Source organism: Castor canadensis, chromosome 10 (genome assembly GCF_047511655.1).
Source record: "Castor canadensis chromosome 10, mCasCan1.hap1v2, whole genome shotgun sequence".
NCBI lineage: Eukaryota > Metazoa > Chordata > Mammalia > Rodentia > Castoridae > Castor > Castor canadensis.
Window position 1 is genome coordinate 78,601,047 of NC_133395.1, and position 17,368 is coordinate 78,618,414.

The following is a 17,368-nucleotide window of genomic DNA, read 5'->3' on the forward strand; positions in this document are numbered from 1 at the left end:
CCACTGAGTCATCTCACCCAGAGCACTCTGTATTCTCTACCATACTTTCTTTCGTAATATCAATAGCACAACTATTCATGTAAAAAACTTCATATTTAATTTTCAAAAACAATGGATTTTATCTCCAAGTTTTCTAAACTGATTTTCTTCCCTTCATTCTTGTCAACTACAAATTGAATGCAACTTGGGTTGAACATGACATTCTAGGAACTAAAGGCCTCATATTCTATTCCTCTGTGAAACAGACTTAGATTAACATAATCAAACTCTGTCTATTTTCTCCTGCCTCTCTCTCCATTCCAAAGGGTTGCACAATTACTCAAGGCTTGTGTTTCTCACTGTATTATAACAGAACTGTGGGTGACAGTCCTATTTTTTGTCACTTCTCATATAGCATTTAGATGGTATTCAAATCAGAATTTTATGTGTTTGAGGAATGGAATGAGACAAAACAGTTGAGGAAATGACAAATATTTTAAAGACACAATAATCCTATGTAAAAAAGATTAGTGGCCAAAAAATGTTTTTGCTAAAAGGCTCACTGAGAATGGAAACTGAAAGCCTTTTAAAAGGTCAGAGTTTTAAAGGAAGCTACTATTGAGGGTCTTGGGTTATGCCTTCTTGCTATGTTTGAAGACAAACATGCCTTGGTCTGGGGTATAGCTCAACAGTAGAGACCTTGCCTAGCATGCACAGATCTTGGATTTAAAAAGACAGACATGTCTTTAAACATCTGTTTCTCTTCCATTCATTCTTGGCTGGAATCCTTTTAGAACTCAGCAGTTCTAGAATTTTCCAAGCCATGAACACAAGAAGAAAATGTAAATAACCCACATTTTAAAATTCCTTACCTATCTGATGTTTCCTCCCTCCGTCTTCCCCTCCCTTTTTTTTTTTTTTTTTTGGTGTTACAGATAAAACCCATGATCTTGCATGTGCTAAGCAAGTGCTCTATCACTGAGCTATACCCCAGCCCATATGTTCCCTTTCTTAAATACTGCTTTCAAACCTCAAACTCTTCTCCATTCTAAACTCTCACTCCTACTGGGCCAGTAGCACCTGCTTCAAAACCTAAGACCAACCCACTTCTTCCAACTAATGTATTCTAGTATCTGTCAAGGAAACTGGGTGGTTGTTTTAAACATACCTTATAGATAAAAACACTAGCATATACCCTGAAAGAATGATTCTCTTCAGTAGTGTAACCTAAACTCTGGACCCTAAAGTGACAGCTTTCAGAGCAGAAGTTCCTTAGCCTGAGTAGAGCTCATTTATCCTCCAAGACTGCCTGTGAGGAGATGTTTCTCAGCATTCAGACTTGTATTTCTCTTGCCTACTCCTACCCCCCAAACAAGGAGGCTCAATTTGAGTAACTACTACCCTTGAATGCACAGATCACATATGCTTTTCAATATACTATAAATATCTCATCAAGGTCTCAGTTACCAAGGTGTCAACCCAACAACTGAGAATGGAAAAAGGGACAAAAGCTCATCCTAATTTCTGATATTGAATGTTGACTGCTTGATGAAAATTTGAGGGAGGAGGAGAGAAGTTGTAAGACATGATTACAAACAAAACTGAAATTTTGGCTACTAATTTTGTTAAGGTTAACAAGTATTAGAGAACAAATCAGATGCTAATTATTGAAAAATAGTATTACACAGTGTTAGTGTGAATGGTCAGAAACTTCAGGTGAAAAGTGTAACCTCTAAAAAACAGTTTTAGCACTACATCTAACACCTCAATCATTTGAACAAAGAACTTACTGGTTTATTTCCAAATAAGAATCCTTTATGCCCACTAATGTGCATTTTCCCATAAATGGAATTATTTACCTTTTGACGCCGCTTCTCTTTCCTTTTATCTTCTGTGTCCTGTAGCATTTTTTCTTTCCAGAGGTCAAAGAAATAGGAAGGATCAGTATAGAACTTCAGCCCATCCTTCTTATCATCTCTGTGAATCAATGTTTTACAAGTCAGAGGAAAAAAGATTGTTAGATACTTCAATTTTAACTCATGGGATTACAAAATCTACATGTGGCATCTTATATATTAGTTTCTAAATTTTCCTATTTGAAAAATGTGGAAACATGCATGAACAGCAACCAGTTCTACAATAATTAGGTTAAAGTACATTTGAAAACTCAGAATTAAGTATATGAAATTCCTCTGCAAAAGTTACACTATAGCTTATAAACAGCAAATTTTAACAGCTCAATTATTTAAGGAAATTCTTTGCTTATTCCAACAAGGGGCTAAATAGAGATGGATGGATTCTTAGAACAAAAGCATCTTCTTCTACTCTGGAGCTTCAATAAATATGATAAAAACTATGTAAATGTACTGTCCCTTTTTCAACAATTATAAATTCAATTAGGAGAGAAGGAAACAAAATGTTCATGGGTATAGATGTGATCAGCAAACAAAATGATGAGCTGTGTATTTCAAAGAACCTTCATCCACTTGTGACTATTTCAGTTTCAAATACTGCTACAGTTACTGTGGTCTAAAGAATATTTCAAGTCCTTATATAAATTACTTGTTTATCATATAACTGATAATGACACAGGCACTATGAATACAAAGATATAAAAAAAATCAATAGTAATGCTCAAAACAATCATGATGCATAGTAAACACTATTCTACCAATACCAATGTTTAAAGAAGCTTGTGGCCTGGGACCACCTTTAAGAGATCTACTGTATGTTAGTATTGCAGTAGGTCATTTAAGGCACACAGAAAGAAGCAAAATCAGTGAAATAAGTACATATAGCAAAAGAGTTTATAACCAAACAATAATAAAAAGCTAACCCAGGAGGCAAAAAACAAAACAAAACAAACAAAAAATCTGAAGCTCCATCTTTAAAGCTCCTGCCACATCACCTCCTGTAGAACTCATTAAATACTAAGGCCCACTCTTGTGGTGAACATTGTAGTTAACTGTGTCTGAAAATCAACAAACCAGAGCAACTCACTACATAGTTTAACCTTAAAGTATTTAACATCCTTTTTTTTCCCCTAGTTTCCAGATTTGCAAGTAATCTGCTTGCTATTATTGAGAAAAAAAGAAAATGTGTTTTCTCAAGAAACTAGGGCCTTGACTGTAAGAAAAAGTATAGAAAAACTGAGTTAGGACCCTGCTGAAAAGTTTAAACTGTACAAAATACACAATCTTAGTCTTAAAAATGAAGTTAATATTCTAATAAAGGCACAAACTCACTAAAGTAATAGAAGGTTTATTTCTGGCATAGGATATAAACAGATATATCCTATGTTTATAGCATTTAACTACTTAGCTTTTCAGCTTTGGTAACAGTGTCATATTTAAGTTCAAATGCAAAAGTTAATGTTTTATGTACCCCAACCATTGTTGTACAATTGAAAAATAGACTTGGACTAGCACTGCTATTCTTAAACACATTTTAAAAATGTGCTTTATTTTTCATAAGACTGAATATATACATTTAATATATATATAAAAGTCAAATCATTTTTCACATGATTAAAATTTTTTATCACCACAAATAATCATGATCTTGATTAATCAAACATAGGTGGCTCACTGGGTTTTCTGGGTCTTTTTCTTTAATATGGAATTTTTAGTGAGCTTTTTTAGTAACATCAGGTAGAGGATTTTAATAAGCAAGCCCTCATGCTATACTAGTATACTGAGGCTACTAGTGGTAAGTAAAACAAACTGCTCTGGGAAAATGCTCATCCAACAAAAGCAGCCACGAGTTAAAAACTAGTATTATGGTCTTCTATCCATGCATATCATTAATGTTTTAAATGTGCACTTTGTAACCTCCATAAAAAGGCAGTTGAGGCATGTTGTTCATCTCCCATCAGTTTCCAGGTGGGCTCTCAGATTTGTTTGAGAGATTCTCTGTCTGGCAAAAAGCAAGGGTCACAGTTTGAACTGCCCTTTACTGGCAAAGCTGCAATAAAGGGTAGCTACGAGTCACTGTAGCAGTCACAGAGGCAAAGAACTCCCTGAATTTTCCAGTCTTCCTGGGAACATCAGCTGCAGTGCTGACCCTTGGGGAGTAAGGGCCACTGGCCACCACCACCTGTGTCCAGCAGATACTAGAGGAGTGGGCTCCACGATGGGGAGTGTGTAACACAAAGAAGGTCAAGGAAGGGCAGAGGGACAAAGTCTGCCATGGGAGACAAGGAGACAGTATGTGAAAGGGAGATGGGAAAGGGGTATGGGAAGAAAGCGTTGTGACAGGAGGCAGGAGAGGTGTTTGACAAAAGGTTGCCTCTTCATATTAATTTCTTGCACTATTTATTTTCTATTCTTTTCCATAGAGTTTGGTTCTGAAAATGTGTCCTATCATTTTAAAGGTAACAGAAGGTTAATTTTAGTAACTATTTTCACTCTTAATAACCCTTAGTGCTGCAGCACACATTTTTCTGAATTAAATAACAAATGTCTCCATGGTACCAAAGTGCTGAGGCAAGTGTTTTGCTGTTTCGTAAATGAACTGTGCCATTCCTTTCAAACTAACTTTGACTGTAAGGATCCACTACACATCATACTGTTATGTAATGTGCCCGCCTCCACCAAAGTATGAGCCAAAATTAGAGTTCACACTTCTCCTGGTAAATGTATCTGTATCTTGAAATGACCAAAACTTTTAATACTTCAGTACCAGTAACTAATGCCATTGGGTATAATTCTGCAATTATTGTTTTCAAAGTTTAAAAAATTCTTTTTTGACAAAATTGAGCATCAAGGGTATTACTGTCCAATGTATCACATTTCCAGCTCTAGCTCTCCCTCAACCTCCACGGAGAAGGCTCTGGAGACACTGGAGCCATACCTGTAAGGTGTTAGGATGTCCAGAGGTGGTGGTTTATCACTCTGGTTGTAAATGTCAGCAACAGGATTGGGAATGCTGTTCTTTGAAACCACCTGCTGGTCTTGGATGGTGGAACTTTTGAAAGCTTTTTTCATGTTGATATCCTGTAGTGACACTATTTAGAGAAAAGTTCCCTAAGTTGAGTTACACAGAAATATTTTATTTAGAAATAAGTATCATTTGATTTGCAATTATAAACATCTCCTGGAATAACCAAATAATGGTTTTTATTATTCATTTAAAATGATGCCTAAATAGAATGTACATTCCTTCTCCCTTAGAAATAACAGTTTTCTCTATGAAATGATGTCAAATTATGGCTTTTCTTCTGCTGTAGCAGTATAATTATTTCATTGAACCTCATAGTAGAGCATCACTGTTTATTTAAATAGCACTTCTTAGAAAGGAATATAGTTATGAATATAGTAGGCATGTAAATACTTTTAAATTTGGTTATTCTGGCAGGGTGGCAACACCACTCAAACAGTTAATACCAGTTTAAGTATAAAACCTATGGAAAACACTTGTGCAAAATTTGCACAAATATAAGTAACATATTAAGGTTTTCCAACACTGACATTAAGAAAAGACAGTAAACCTTCTCAACAGATGTATAGTCCTACAAATTAAGTAGCATGATGTACAAAACAAAGCTACAGAAAGGAGTCAGGTAATCCGGGCTGGGTATACATCTTTCTTGTGTTTATACAACATTTACATTTCATTTTTTTACTCATTTGACCTCCACATAAACTTTAGGCCACTGAAGCTGTGATTCAGGTGTGCTAAGTGACATTTCCAAGATCTTCCAGCAAAGTGACAAGCCCAAAACAGGCCACAGACTTCCTAGCTTTCAGGCAAGAGTCTCTTCTACTCTAACATCCATGCCAAGGAAAGTAATTAAGATAAAATCTTGATTGGAGAGGGATTTTAAAGATATGAAATACATGTAAAAATCTCATAAAATTTAATCTACAGACTAATAACCTTTTTCAGCATAAAGTTTATTATAAGCATTTCAATTCTAAGAGACAGCAAAAACCCCAAGAAAGAGGAATATTAAAAATGACTTGTAATGCCAGTTTGAAAAGTGAATGGTTACTTCAAGATGCTAAGAATTCCATACTTGAATGGGTCAGTTATTAAATTTTATTTTTAATTAAAAAATAAATTTAAAAAATCTGGTTAAAAGATGTTTTAGCTTCCTATTTATTGCTGGAAAAGTCAATAGGCACATTCATAATGAATATTAACACCGACTTATTTCTGACCTCTGAAAAGGATGTGAACATGAACATTATTTTTTTTAAATGATGAAGGATGAATTCCATAGATAATTATTTTTTTAAAAAAATAAAAGCTTATTTTTATCTATATTACTATATAGGCTTAAGTAAAAACAAATCAGATGCTGAGCTCTCTTTTGAAAACAACAGGAAAAATTCTAATTAACATTATATAAAGATAAAGATTACTTATAACTTGATTATTTTTCTCAAGGTAAACATGAAGTGGTAAATTTTTTAGATTTTTCCAGTCTGATTATTCAAGATACTGCAAGTGAAAATTTCAAAACAATTGATTTAAATTTTGTTGAAATTGCTGTAATTTCAGGGAATGTAATCAAAATGATTATAAATTAATTTATTCAATGCTTGTCAATATTAACATTATTTAAAAATATTTAGCTCAAAAGCTTTCAGTAAATGCTATTTCTGCAAAGGTTAATGAACTCCTCCCCACCATGTATGGGGTTTGAACTCCATACTTCAAGTTTGCTAGGCAGGTGCTCTACCACTTGAGCCAACTGCCTGCTTGTTAAGAAACTTTTTTAATTGGTAGACTCACTGAGATTATTCACAGGCATCAACCCTAACTAAAATATCAGATTGAAGCCTTCTCTGCAACATGATATATCTGTGAACCTCCCTCTTAGTTGTATTATCTCTTTGGAGTGGTTCTGTGATTTTTAGGTAAGAAAGTATTTTTAAAATAACTACCAGTAGCCTATAATTGGACTTCTAGTACTGAATGCATGTAGAGAAGGATTTAAAACAAATACTATATCTGTAATTTGGCGTATGAGGTAGATAAGATACGAATCTTTTCATCACTAATTAACCCAATGTTGTGAGGTTTTCTCTCAATACTCTTCTGGGAAAAGACAAGATGTCAGCACACTACTCCAAGGAAAAAGCATTAATTACACTGCAATTAATTACTACTGTCTTGTCAACAACCATGTCTATCTCACTGCTTTCACACAATTACCTACCCTCTTCCACTGTGGAGTCCAGCTGAGTGACTTTGACAGCAAGGCGATCAATTCTGTCTTGAAGAGAATTTGCTCTGATGTAGAAGTTGTTAGCCTCATTAAACAACTCACCAAATATGTCCTCAGCATGTTTGCCTGTAGAAGAGAAGGAAGAGAAAACGCCATCTGCTAAGGAGCTGCTGACACGCCTCCATACAGCCACACCAGGGCTCATTACTGTCAACACAGGGGTCTTATGCAAATGAGTGTAAAAATAAAGTGTCACGGTCAAGACCTGTACAACTTTAAATATTCCAGACAGTATAGAATCTTTACTGCTGCATGAGCTGCTACTCAACTTGTTTCCTACTAAACGCAACTTTATTGGAAGAAAAAAACATTTCTCATTTCGCATGCAATTAAACTTTCTCTGTATTCTTTAAGATAATTTAGTAAAACATGTTGGTCTTTAAATTTAGGGCTTTACCTCATTCAAGTCAAAAACATTCAATATCTTACACTGTACCTGACTCTTTCCAATGACATTAAAATCCTCTAATTAATATTTGGAAATCTAGATACACAGTGCTGACTCTGGCACTCTCTAAAAATCAGTACTTTGAATTAAATTTTTCTGTAGGGTTCACTTTTACATTCTTGTGAGTTGTAGATATAACTAGCACTCTTCTTAAAATGTAGTCAACATTTCTGAAAATTTAACAGGAGAATAAGAATCGGTATCTTTCAATGTAATTACAAGTCTCAACAGCATTTCTTTATTCATCCAATAAATATTTAATAACTGCCAATCCAGAGTGTGCAAGGTCTTAACTTCTCTAAGAGAGCTAACTACCACTTTTTATTTTCATTTTCTATTGATTTATTTCCCAAGTGAGAAAGAGAACCTGGACATTCCTGAAAGAAAATTTCACTGTGGAATACTACTCACAGTTTAATGGTGATTTGCAGGTCACATAATACATTCGTTACTTGTTTCAATACTTGTTGCTGGAATCCATGAGATTGGGAACGCCACAAGGGCAGGAGAAACACTCATGAGAGTGTTTTCAAGATGATTAAACTGGGGATCAGAAAGGTAATCTGTACAAATCCTTCGGTAAGTTGTGGGAGACCAGTAACTAAATAGACTGAGAAGAAACCTTGACGTGAGCATGGCCCTCTCAAGGCCCCGGCATGAAGGAAGTGAACAAGGTTCAGCAAGGCTGCCTTGCAAGAGGGAGACTGAGGCAGTGGAAATACATCTTGATATGAGCACAGCCCTGTCAAGGGCCTCTTGGCTGACAGGCACGGACCCAGCCAAGGGGAGGCGAGGTTCAGCAAGGCTGCTTGCAAGAAAAACAGGACACGCTGACCTAATCAGGATAGTCTGTATTAAATAGCAACATACCACAGCTGTGCTGTTCCTATTGCCTACGTGACTGGACCCATGAGAACTCAACCAGCATTTCACCCCACTTTCCCACACATGCTGTATCCACCCACACATGCTGTATCCATAAATGCACTTGGAGGCACAGGGCGTTGTGGCATCTCTCATCAGAAGTGTTGGACCCACCTGACCCCAGCTTTTCTCTATGTTTGTCTATGTGTCTTTTTTCTAATTCCCAGTCACTCCCAGTCAGGTCAAGGGACCTGCTCATGCTGGTCGTGAGAGTGAGTGACAGAAACAGATGAAAGAAAAACTTAGTCTTCTTTTATCATATACCTCACTGAACTACCATGGCCACAAAATACAAACACTATATCCAGTTTCTTAAAATATTAAGTATGAAATTATCACTGGATCCAGGAATTTCATTTTTGAGTATGTATCCAAAGGAAGTGAAAACAAGGACTTGAAGAGTTATTTGCACCCCCATGTTCACAGAAGCATTATTTATAATGTCAAAGAGGTGGAAACAACCCACATGTATCTCAATAGATGTATGAATAAATAGAATAGTATGCAACCTGTCAACGTTCACTTGGGCATACAATATAGTCCACTGGCTTCCAACCCTCCCCCTGCACAGGTGTCTCATTTCTGTTTCAGGCAGTCCTCTTCCTGACTCTATACTCAAATAGCACACTACTCAACATCAGGTGGGTGTCTAGTAAGCAACTCAAGCATCATGGTCAGTAACAGAATTCCTCCTTTCCCCTCCAACACCTGTTCCTCTCATCACCTTGCCTTCTTGAAAAATGACAACTCCATCTTCCCAGTTGCCCATGCCACAGCCTTAGAAGTCACCCTTGACTCCCCATTTTCTCCCAATCCACACTTTCTCTCCAGCAAACCCTGACCTATACTCATCTTTGCAGGACAGATCACAGAGTCTTTTTACTCTGTACTACCTGCCTGAACCCCACCCTGATCCAGACACCTTTCCCTGGACTTTCCTATGTACCAAGTGATTGGTATTCCAGGTCTATCTGGACACATGTCCCCCTTCAGGTCATTCTCCATAACACAACACAGTCATCTGGTCAAAACAAAAGTCAGATTCTGGTTCTCTGTATTTTTAGGTCCCTTTCATGCCTTGCCATTTCACTCAGAATTAAAGCCAAAGGCCACATAATGGCTTATAACCTGGCTCCACTTACTATCCTGGCCTCATCTTCCATAATCTTGTCCATTGCACATCCTACTCCCAACACTGGCCACCTCACTGTTTCTCAGACATGCCAGGCCTACCCCTCTTCCCCAGGCATTTACATTTTCTGTTCTTCTGCCTGGACAATTTCTGCCCCAGAAACTCACATTGTTGGCATCCTTACCACAGCTGGCTCTATACCCAAACATCACATGCAAAGTGAGACCGTCTTTAGCAACCCTAGTTAAATCTTATCACCTTACCACACACCTTCCCTCATTCTCTCACTGCTGCAGTTTTCTCCAGCACTTATCACCATGTAACACCATATGTTACCTTGTTTCTTGTCTGTCTCCCTCCACTAAAATGTACGATCCATGAAGACAAGTATTATCTTCTGTCCTGTGCACTGCTCTAGCAATCCCCAGAGGATAAGGAGCACCTGGTTTATAACAGCTTCTCAGAAAAGATTTGGGAATGGATGAATAGAAACACATTAACTGAGTCATCACCTGGCTAACTCAAACCAACCTTTCAGGATACAGACTGGGGCTTATAAATGTCCCCTGGGTTCCCATAATACCCTGAGCGTGCCCCTGAGGGTGGGAAATAAACCTTTGACTTTGTACTGCTTGTGAACTGGTGCTCAACAACTATCTGTTAAGCAAAAACAGACTGTCTAGACTAGTGTCTTCTTGCTAGTAAGTAAATACCAACAAATGCTCACTATTTAAGGAAGTTTGAAAAATGCTGAGCCAAAGAGACTAAACATGGTTCTATGCCTTGAGGTATCTCAAAATTTTAATAGGCTGATGTGTACTGGGAATTCTGTAAGAATATTTAGTATAACACTCTCAAAAGGGACCAGGCCTGCAAATACCTAATAACATTTTTCAGAACTACTGTTTTATGAAACCCATTTGGAAAATGTTGGGTAATTTGTAGATAAGTACCACATTCCAAGTGTGTCATATTTGAGTCTATTGATTCTTTATTTCTGATCTACAATACAGTGATACAGTCAAATGAAACTAGTTTTTGTTTTTCTAACACACACACACCAGTGCAACTGGAAAACTCATATCCCTTCGCCTTTAGCTATGCATAAAACTACTTCATAAGGAGAGCATACATCACCAAGAAGTTGGAAGTGTATACTGGTTTCTTGCAAGCCAAAGTTATAGCAGTATTCTCAAGGCATAGTGATTACTGTTGAGAACAACACTCTATACTCTCTGCTAGATGGTACAGAAGCAGAAAAGGATAAATAGCATGTCTTCTACCATCAGTTCTTAACTCTGTTTGAAAAGCATGCAACTGATACTACATTTCCACTTAAAAGTTCTCAATTTATAAGGAGACACAAAAATTAAAGACTTGCATAATTAATGTTTTGCTAGCTGCTGAAGGCTGACAAGCGACTAAAAGGAAGGAAGTGGAAGAAGCTATACTTTCTGATGAACAGGAATAAAGTATTACAATTATAGTCTTCAGTTTTGCAAACAGCAACATATTTGAAAAGCTGAATTCTACTCACTCTTTCAATGGCAAGTCCTTAAACAGTTAAATGAAAATAATTCTGAATTGAATTAAGAACCACATGGAGGGAAGTATAATTTATTCATTCATCACAGAGGAAGGTTCCACTCTGGATTATTAGTACCATATGAACTCATTTCCAAGTACACCAGATGAGAATTATGCTTTCAAATTGCCAAACATAAAAATTATGCATATGTTTTTGACTGAACATAAAAGTAAGATTTATTGGAAACAACCAAAGCATTACATGAGTTGTTATCATACAAGGCTAGTACCTAGATCATGGTTTATCAAAATTTTTACTATTCATTAGTCAAAATCAAGTTCCTTTTTCCTTGGAAAAACTGGGCTAATACCAGAACTGAGGGTAGAAAAATACAAGCTGATCCCTGAATATACTGCTGATCTAGAAAAAGGAGTGTGTTCAGAGATTGATGGGGTATGTCAAAAGGTACTCAAGCACCAGCCTGAAAGGGTTCCCATTGGCCAAATCTGGGAAAATGTGAGCATGAAAAAAAAAAAAATGCAGGCAATGGATTATAATCCACAGAATTAAATAATCCATCACTTCATACTGATCTAATGAATTAATTCATGAATAAGTAAGAGAAAGAAATGAAAGCACTTACAAATCAGAATGCTAACTAATTAAGGCTGAAGAAATTATGACTAAAATCACCACTGCAATACCCACAGCTAAGTGTTTCAGGCAAGAAGAAGCAATAGATATCGAGACTAGTGGTTTGTTGAAGTGCTATGGGAAATAGAACATGTACAATTTCAAAGTGTTATCCCATAAGATACTTAGTAATTACATGGGGGCAAACCCCACATTAGAGAAACCTATAGTAATACCTAGAGGAAGTAACTGCCATCTGTTATGGAACAAGTGGCTATGTGTGATTCCTGAGGAGGACAGAGCATCAACTGGAATATTTCTGTTAATATCCCACATCAAATCATGGGGAGATGTTAGGAAATCAACACCAAGTCACATTCTGCAAAAGAAATCACTGATTCCCTTTAAAAATTCCAAGGTCATACAAACTCTAAAGTTGATACAGGAAAGAGTAGGAAATACTCTGGAGTTAGTAGGTATAGGTAAGAACTTTCTCAACGAAACCCCAGCAGCACAGCAACTAAGAGATAGCATAGATAAGTGGGACCTCATAAAGCTAAAAAGCTTCTGTTCGTCAGAAGAAATGGTCTCTAAACTGAAGAGAACACCCACAGAGTGGGAGAAAATATTTGCCAGCTACACATCAGACAAAGGACTGATAACCAGAATATATAGGGAACTTAAAAAACTAAATTCTCCCAAAACTAATGAACCAATAAAGAAATGGGCACGTGAACTAAACAGAACTTTCTCAAAAGAAGAAATTCAAATGGCCAGAAAACACATGAAAAAATGCTCACCATCTCTAGCAATAAAGGAAATGCAAATTAAAACCACACTAAGATTCCACCTCATCCCTGTTAGAATAGCCATCATCAGCAACACCACCACCAACAGGTGTTGGCGAGGATGCAGGGAAAAAGGAACCCTCTTACACTGTTGGTGGGAATGTAAACTAGTACAACCACTCTGGAAAAAAATTTGGAAGCTACTTAAAAAGCTAAACATTGATCTACCATTTGATCCAGCAATACCACTCTTGGGGATATACCCAAAAGACTGTGACTCACGTTACTCCAGAGGCACCTGCACACCCATGTTTATTGCGGCACTATTCACAATAGCCAAGTTATGGAAACAGCCAAGATGCCCCAGCACTGACGAATGGATTAAGAAAATGTGGTATCTATACACAATGGAATTTTATGCAGCCATGAAGAAGAATGAAATGTTATCATTCGCTGGTAAATGGATGGAATTGGAGAACATCATTCTGAGTGAGGTTAGCCTGGCCCAAAAGACCAAAAATCGCATGTTCTCCCTCATATGTGGACATTAGATCAAGGACAAATACAACAAGGGGATTGGACTTTGAGCACATGATAAAAGCGATAGCACACAAGGGAGGGGTGAGGATAGGTAAGACACCTAAAAAACTAGCTAGCATTTGTTGCCCTTAACGCAGAGAAACTAAAGCAGATACCTTAAAAGCAACTGAGGCCAATAGGAAAAGGGAACCAGGAACTAGAGAAAAGGTGAGATCAAAAAGAATTAACCTAGAAGGTAACACACACACACACACACACACACACACACACACACACACACAGGAAATTAATGTGAGTCAACTCCCTGTATTGCTATCCTTATCTCAACCAGCAAAAACTCTTGCTCCTTCCTATTATTGCTTATACTCTCTCTACAACAAAATTAGAAATAAGGGCAAAATAGTTTCTGCTGGGTATTGAGGGGGTGGGGGGGAGAGGGAGGGGGCAGAGTGGGTGGTAAGGGAGGGGGTGGGGGCAGGAGGGAGAAATGACCCAAGTCTTTTATGCACATATGAATAATAAAAGAAAAAAAATTTCCAAGGTCATAAAAGGTAAAGAAAGACTAATGAACTATTTTAGAATAAAGGAAAAGAAAAGGAGAGAATTATTATACAGATATGCATATGTAATACCTATATGCTTATATAATGCATATATAGTGGGGAGAGTGAAGGAAGAAAAGTATGAGAAAAAGAAAAAATGTAGTAGTAAATATCTAGGCAATCTGAGTAAAAGTTTATGAAAATTCTTTGTATTGTTTTGACCTTTTTGTAAGTTTGAAATCATTTAAAAATAGTTTAAAAAGAAATTATTACAGTACCTATAATAATCCATAGTTGCTACTGAATTCCATAGAATAAGTTATAATTACTGTTCTCTAAGGGTTTTTTTCCTCCTTTTTAAAGCCTTATTTTCTCCACAATGAAAGCAATTCATGCTTATAGTAAGAAAAATACAAAACAAAGGAAGGTAAATAAATGATAGGAAAAATGGCCCAAAGTCCAATCAAAGGCATCTACCATTAATATTCTAATTATAAACATGTCATAAAACATGCTCATGGTAGAAGATTTGGAAAACCCCCAGAACAAAATGTTAGCCATAATTACCTACAGTGAACTTTTTTTCATGCATGTTGTAAGTATTTTATGGTAACTAATATAACAGATACTGATTCTTAAGCACACTCAGCTGTCCAGCAAACATTGATTAAGCATGCACTGAGGCTCTGTCTCTGTTACTTGAAGAAACACAGCAGTGAACACAGCCAAAGTCTCATGAGGTGGAGGAAACAGACAAAAACAGAGACAACATGTCAATGATAACAGGTGCTATTCAGATAGAAGGAGACAGAGGGTGGCTGGAAGTGAGTGGTGCTCAAGTGGTCATCAAAGGCCCCTCTGATAAGGTGTATCAACTGACTAAAGTGAGGAAGCTTCCATATCAATATCCAGGGGAAGAACTGTCCAGGGAGAAGACAGAAATGTGCTTAGTGTGCCTGAGTAACATCCAGCAAGCCAATGTGGATGAAACCCAGGAGTGGTAGGATAGAGAAACAAATTCCCTTCCCTTTTGGGAGTGGCAGCAGGGAGATAACTGGGAGGCTCCTGTTCAGCAGGTGAGAGGCAATAGTGCCTTAGACTAAAATACTGGCAGCAGGAGAACTGGCAAGTATATACATATTTTGAAGATGACTGACTTCATTAGCTATTGGATCAGATATCTGGTATCAGAGAAAGAAGTAACAAACCAAAAGTAACTGCAAAAATACAGTTTCCATTTGATAAGACAGACCTGGGGGCAAGGCGGGGGAGAGGAAAAGGATCATAAATTCAATTCTAGGTGCCTATTAGAAACCCAAGTGAAGCTAAGGAGTGGGCGGTTGTCTGTATGAGTTTGAAGTCTAGGTAGATGTCAGAGCTGAAGGTATAAATTGGGAAGTCATCAGCATGATAGTTCAAATCATGGGACCAGATCAGTTCACCTAGTGAATGGAACAGGTAGAGAAGAGTTGCCATGACAAAGCCCTAGAGCATTCCAACATAGAGAGGACGGGAGGGTCATCATAGAAGGCTAATAAAGCATAGCTTGTGAGGCAGAAAAAACCCATGAGGTGGTCCAAAAGAGGAGGCTATCAATGATTTCATTTGACTCAGAGACTAACAGATCAAGTAAAAAGATTTAAGACTGAACACTGGCATCAGCATCATGGAAGTCACTGGTAATGCTGACAAGGAGAATTTCAAAAGAGCAGACAGGACAAAATTTTAATGGGGAAAAGAGATGAGGAAGGCAGAATCCTGATTGCTCTTATTTTTACCAATGAAATAAGTAGCACAGTCAGAATGGAAGTGCAAGGTGGAGAGAGAAGATATGAAGTAGGCACTCCAAGAGCACAAACACTAATTAACAAAGAAATTATGGTAGCATTGCTGAGCAACACTAAGGGCTCACTTGAGGAATGTGCTCATGATTTTGAGCCTACAAACTTGAACCTACAAATTTCCCTCTAAGCACTCCTGTAACTAAACCCCACAAATACACTAGTATTTGTGTTCATTACCACCCTGAAATAGTTTCTAATTTCCCTTTGAATTCTTTGACTCAAGGAATATTTAAAGATATTGCTTGATTTTCTAATACTTGAGAATTAGCTAAAAAGATTATAATTATTATCGCATTATCATCACATTCTGTAAATTAATCTTTTCAAATTTGTTTTTTCATGGCCTAGCATATGTTTCATCTTGTTGAATGTTCATAGTAAATAAAAATTCTACAGTTTGGGAATTTTCAATTAAGTCAAATTGGTTGGTAGTATTGTTCAAGCCTTCTATATTCTGAGATATTTTGGTTTACATGTTCTTTCAGTTGCTGGGGAGTTTTTATTATAATCTCCAATTATGGATTGTGAGATTGTCTAGTTCTCCCCTCAGTTCTGTTTGTTTTTATTCCAGGTACTTTGGAGCCTTCTTATTAGATGCATGTATATTTACAACTGTTACATGTTCTTGACTCTTTTATCACCATAAAATGTTCTTTATCTCTTTTATAGTCTACTTTGTCTGATATTAACATAACCATACCAGCTTTTTTTTTTTTTTTTTTTTTTTGGTGGTACAGGGTTTGAACTCAGAGCTTCATGCTTGTTAGGTGGCAGTCTACCACTTGAGCCACTGCACCAGCTTTTTTACACTTTATGTTTACATAGTATATTTTCCCCCTAATTTTCTCTAAGTCTGTGTCTTTATCCTTAAAATGCATATATTTTAGTTTGCTTTATTTAGCCTGATAATCTCTGTCTTTCAAGAGAAATGCCTAAAATATTTCTGTTTAAAAAAATTGTTGATCTGGCTGAGTTTAATTATATCACCTAGACATCTGTTGTTCCTTCTGTTCCTTGATCTTCCTTTAGTGCCTTCTTCTGGGATAATCAAACGATAAATTTAGGATTCCATCTTATCTATGTGCTACTCTTTATGGTTACTGGAAATTACAATAGGCATCCTCAACTCATCCATAATCTACTTTCAAATAATATAGTACTTCATAGTATAATTCCAGTTACTGCCTTTGTCCTCATAGCTTATTCACTTATCTTATTGTCACATAAGTTACGAACTACACAATAAATTTAAACAGTAAATAGTCTAATATACAAACAACAAATACAATTTTAAATATCTTTTATATTTACTTCAATACTTCATTTTTTGGTAATTGTTTTGGTTTTTTTTGCTTCTTGCATTTCTGTCTGGCATCACTTCCCTTTGGCCTTCAGGACTGTTTTAGCATCTTCTGTAGTGTATGAATTACTGGGAGACTAATTTTTTCAGATTTTGTCTGAAAAAATTATTGTTTTGCTTTCATTTTCACAAAGACAATTTTCATTGACTCCTTTTAACACTTTGTCTATTGTCTTCTCGTCTCTACTGCTTCTGAAGAGAACTCAGTAGTTATTCTTAATATTGTTCCCTTTCTATATGTAATCTGCATTTTTTTCTTCTTGCTCCTTTAAATCTTTTCTTTATCTTTCCTCCTCTTGCAATTTTACAATTTCTGTAATTTGTGCATTCTGGAATCTGCCATGCTTCCTGTAATTGTTAGTTAACAGTTATCATCAACATTAAAAAATTCTCATCCCCTATTTCTTCTGCACTGT

General features: G+C 36.6%; 1 protein-coding gene across 4 annotated transcripts in view; it reads right to left on the minus strand.

Annotated features, from left to right (window-relative positions):
* Window positions 1–17,368, minus strand: part of Wasf3 (WASP family member 3) — a 132,629-nt gene that overhangs the window by 14,087 nt on the left and 101,174 nt on the right. For all 4 annotated transcript variants that reach the window (XM_074043651.1, XM_020154338.2, XM_074043649.1 and 1 more), the window contains exons 4-6: window positions 7,145–7,279; window positions 4,831–4,984; window positions 1,839–1,956 (exon numbers count right to left, since the gene is read on the minus strand). In XM_074043651.1, the coding sequence (XP_073899752.1) occupies window positions 1,839–1,956; window positions 4,831–4,984; window positions 7,145–7,279 (407 nt within the window). The remainder of the gene's footprint in view (window positions 1–1,838; window positions 1,957–4,830; window positions 4,985–7,144; window positions 7,280–17,368) is intronic.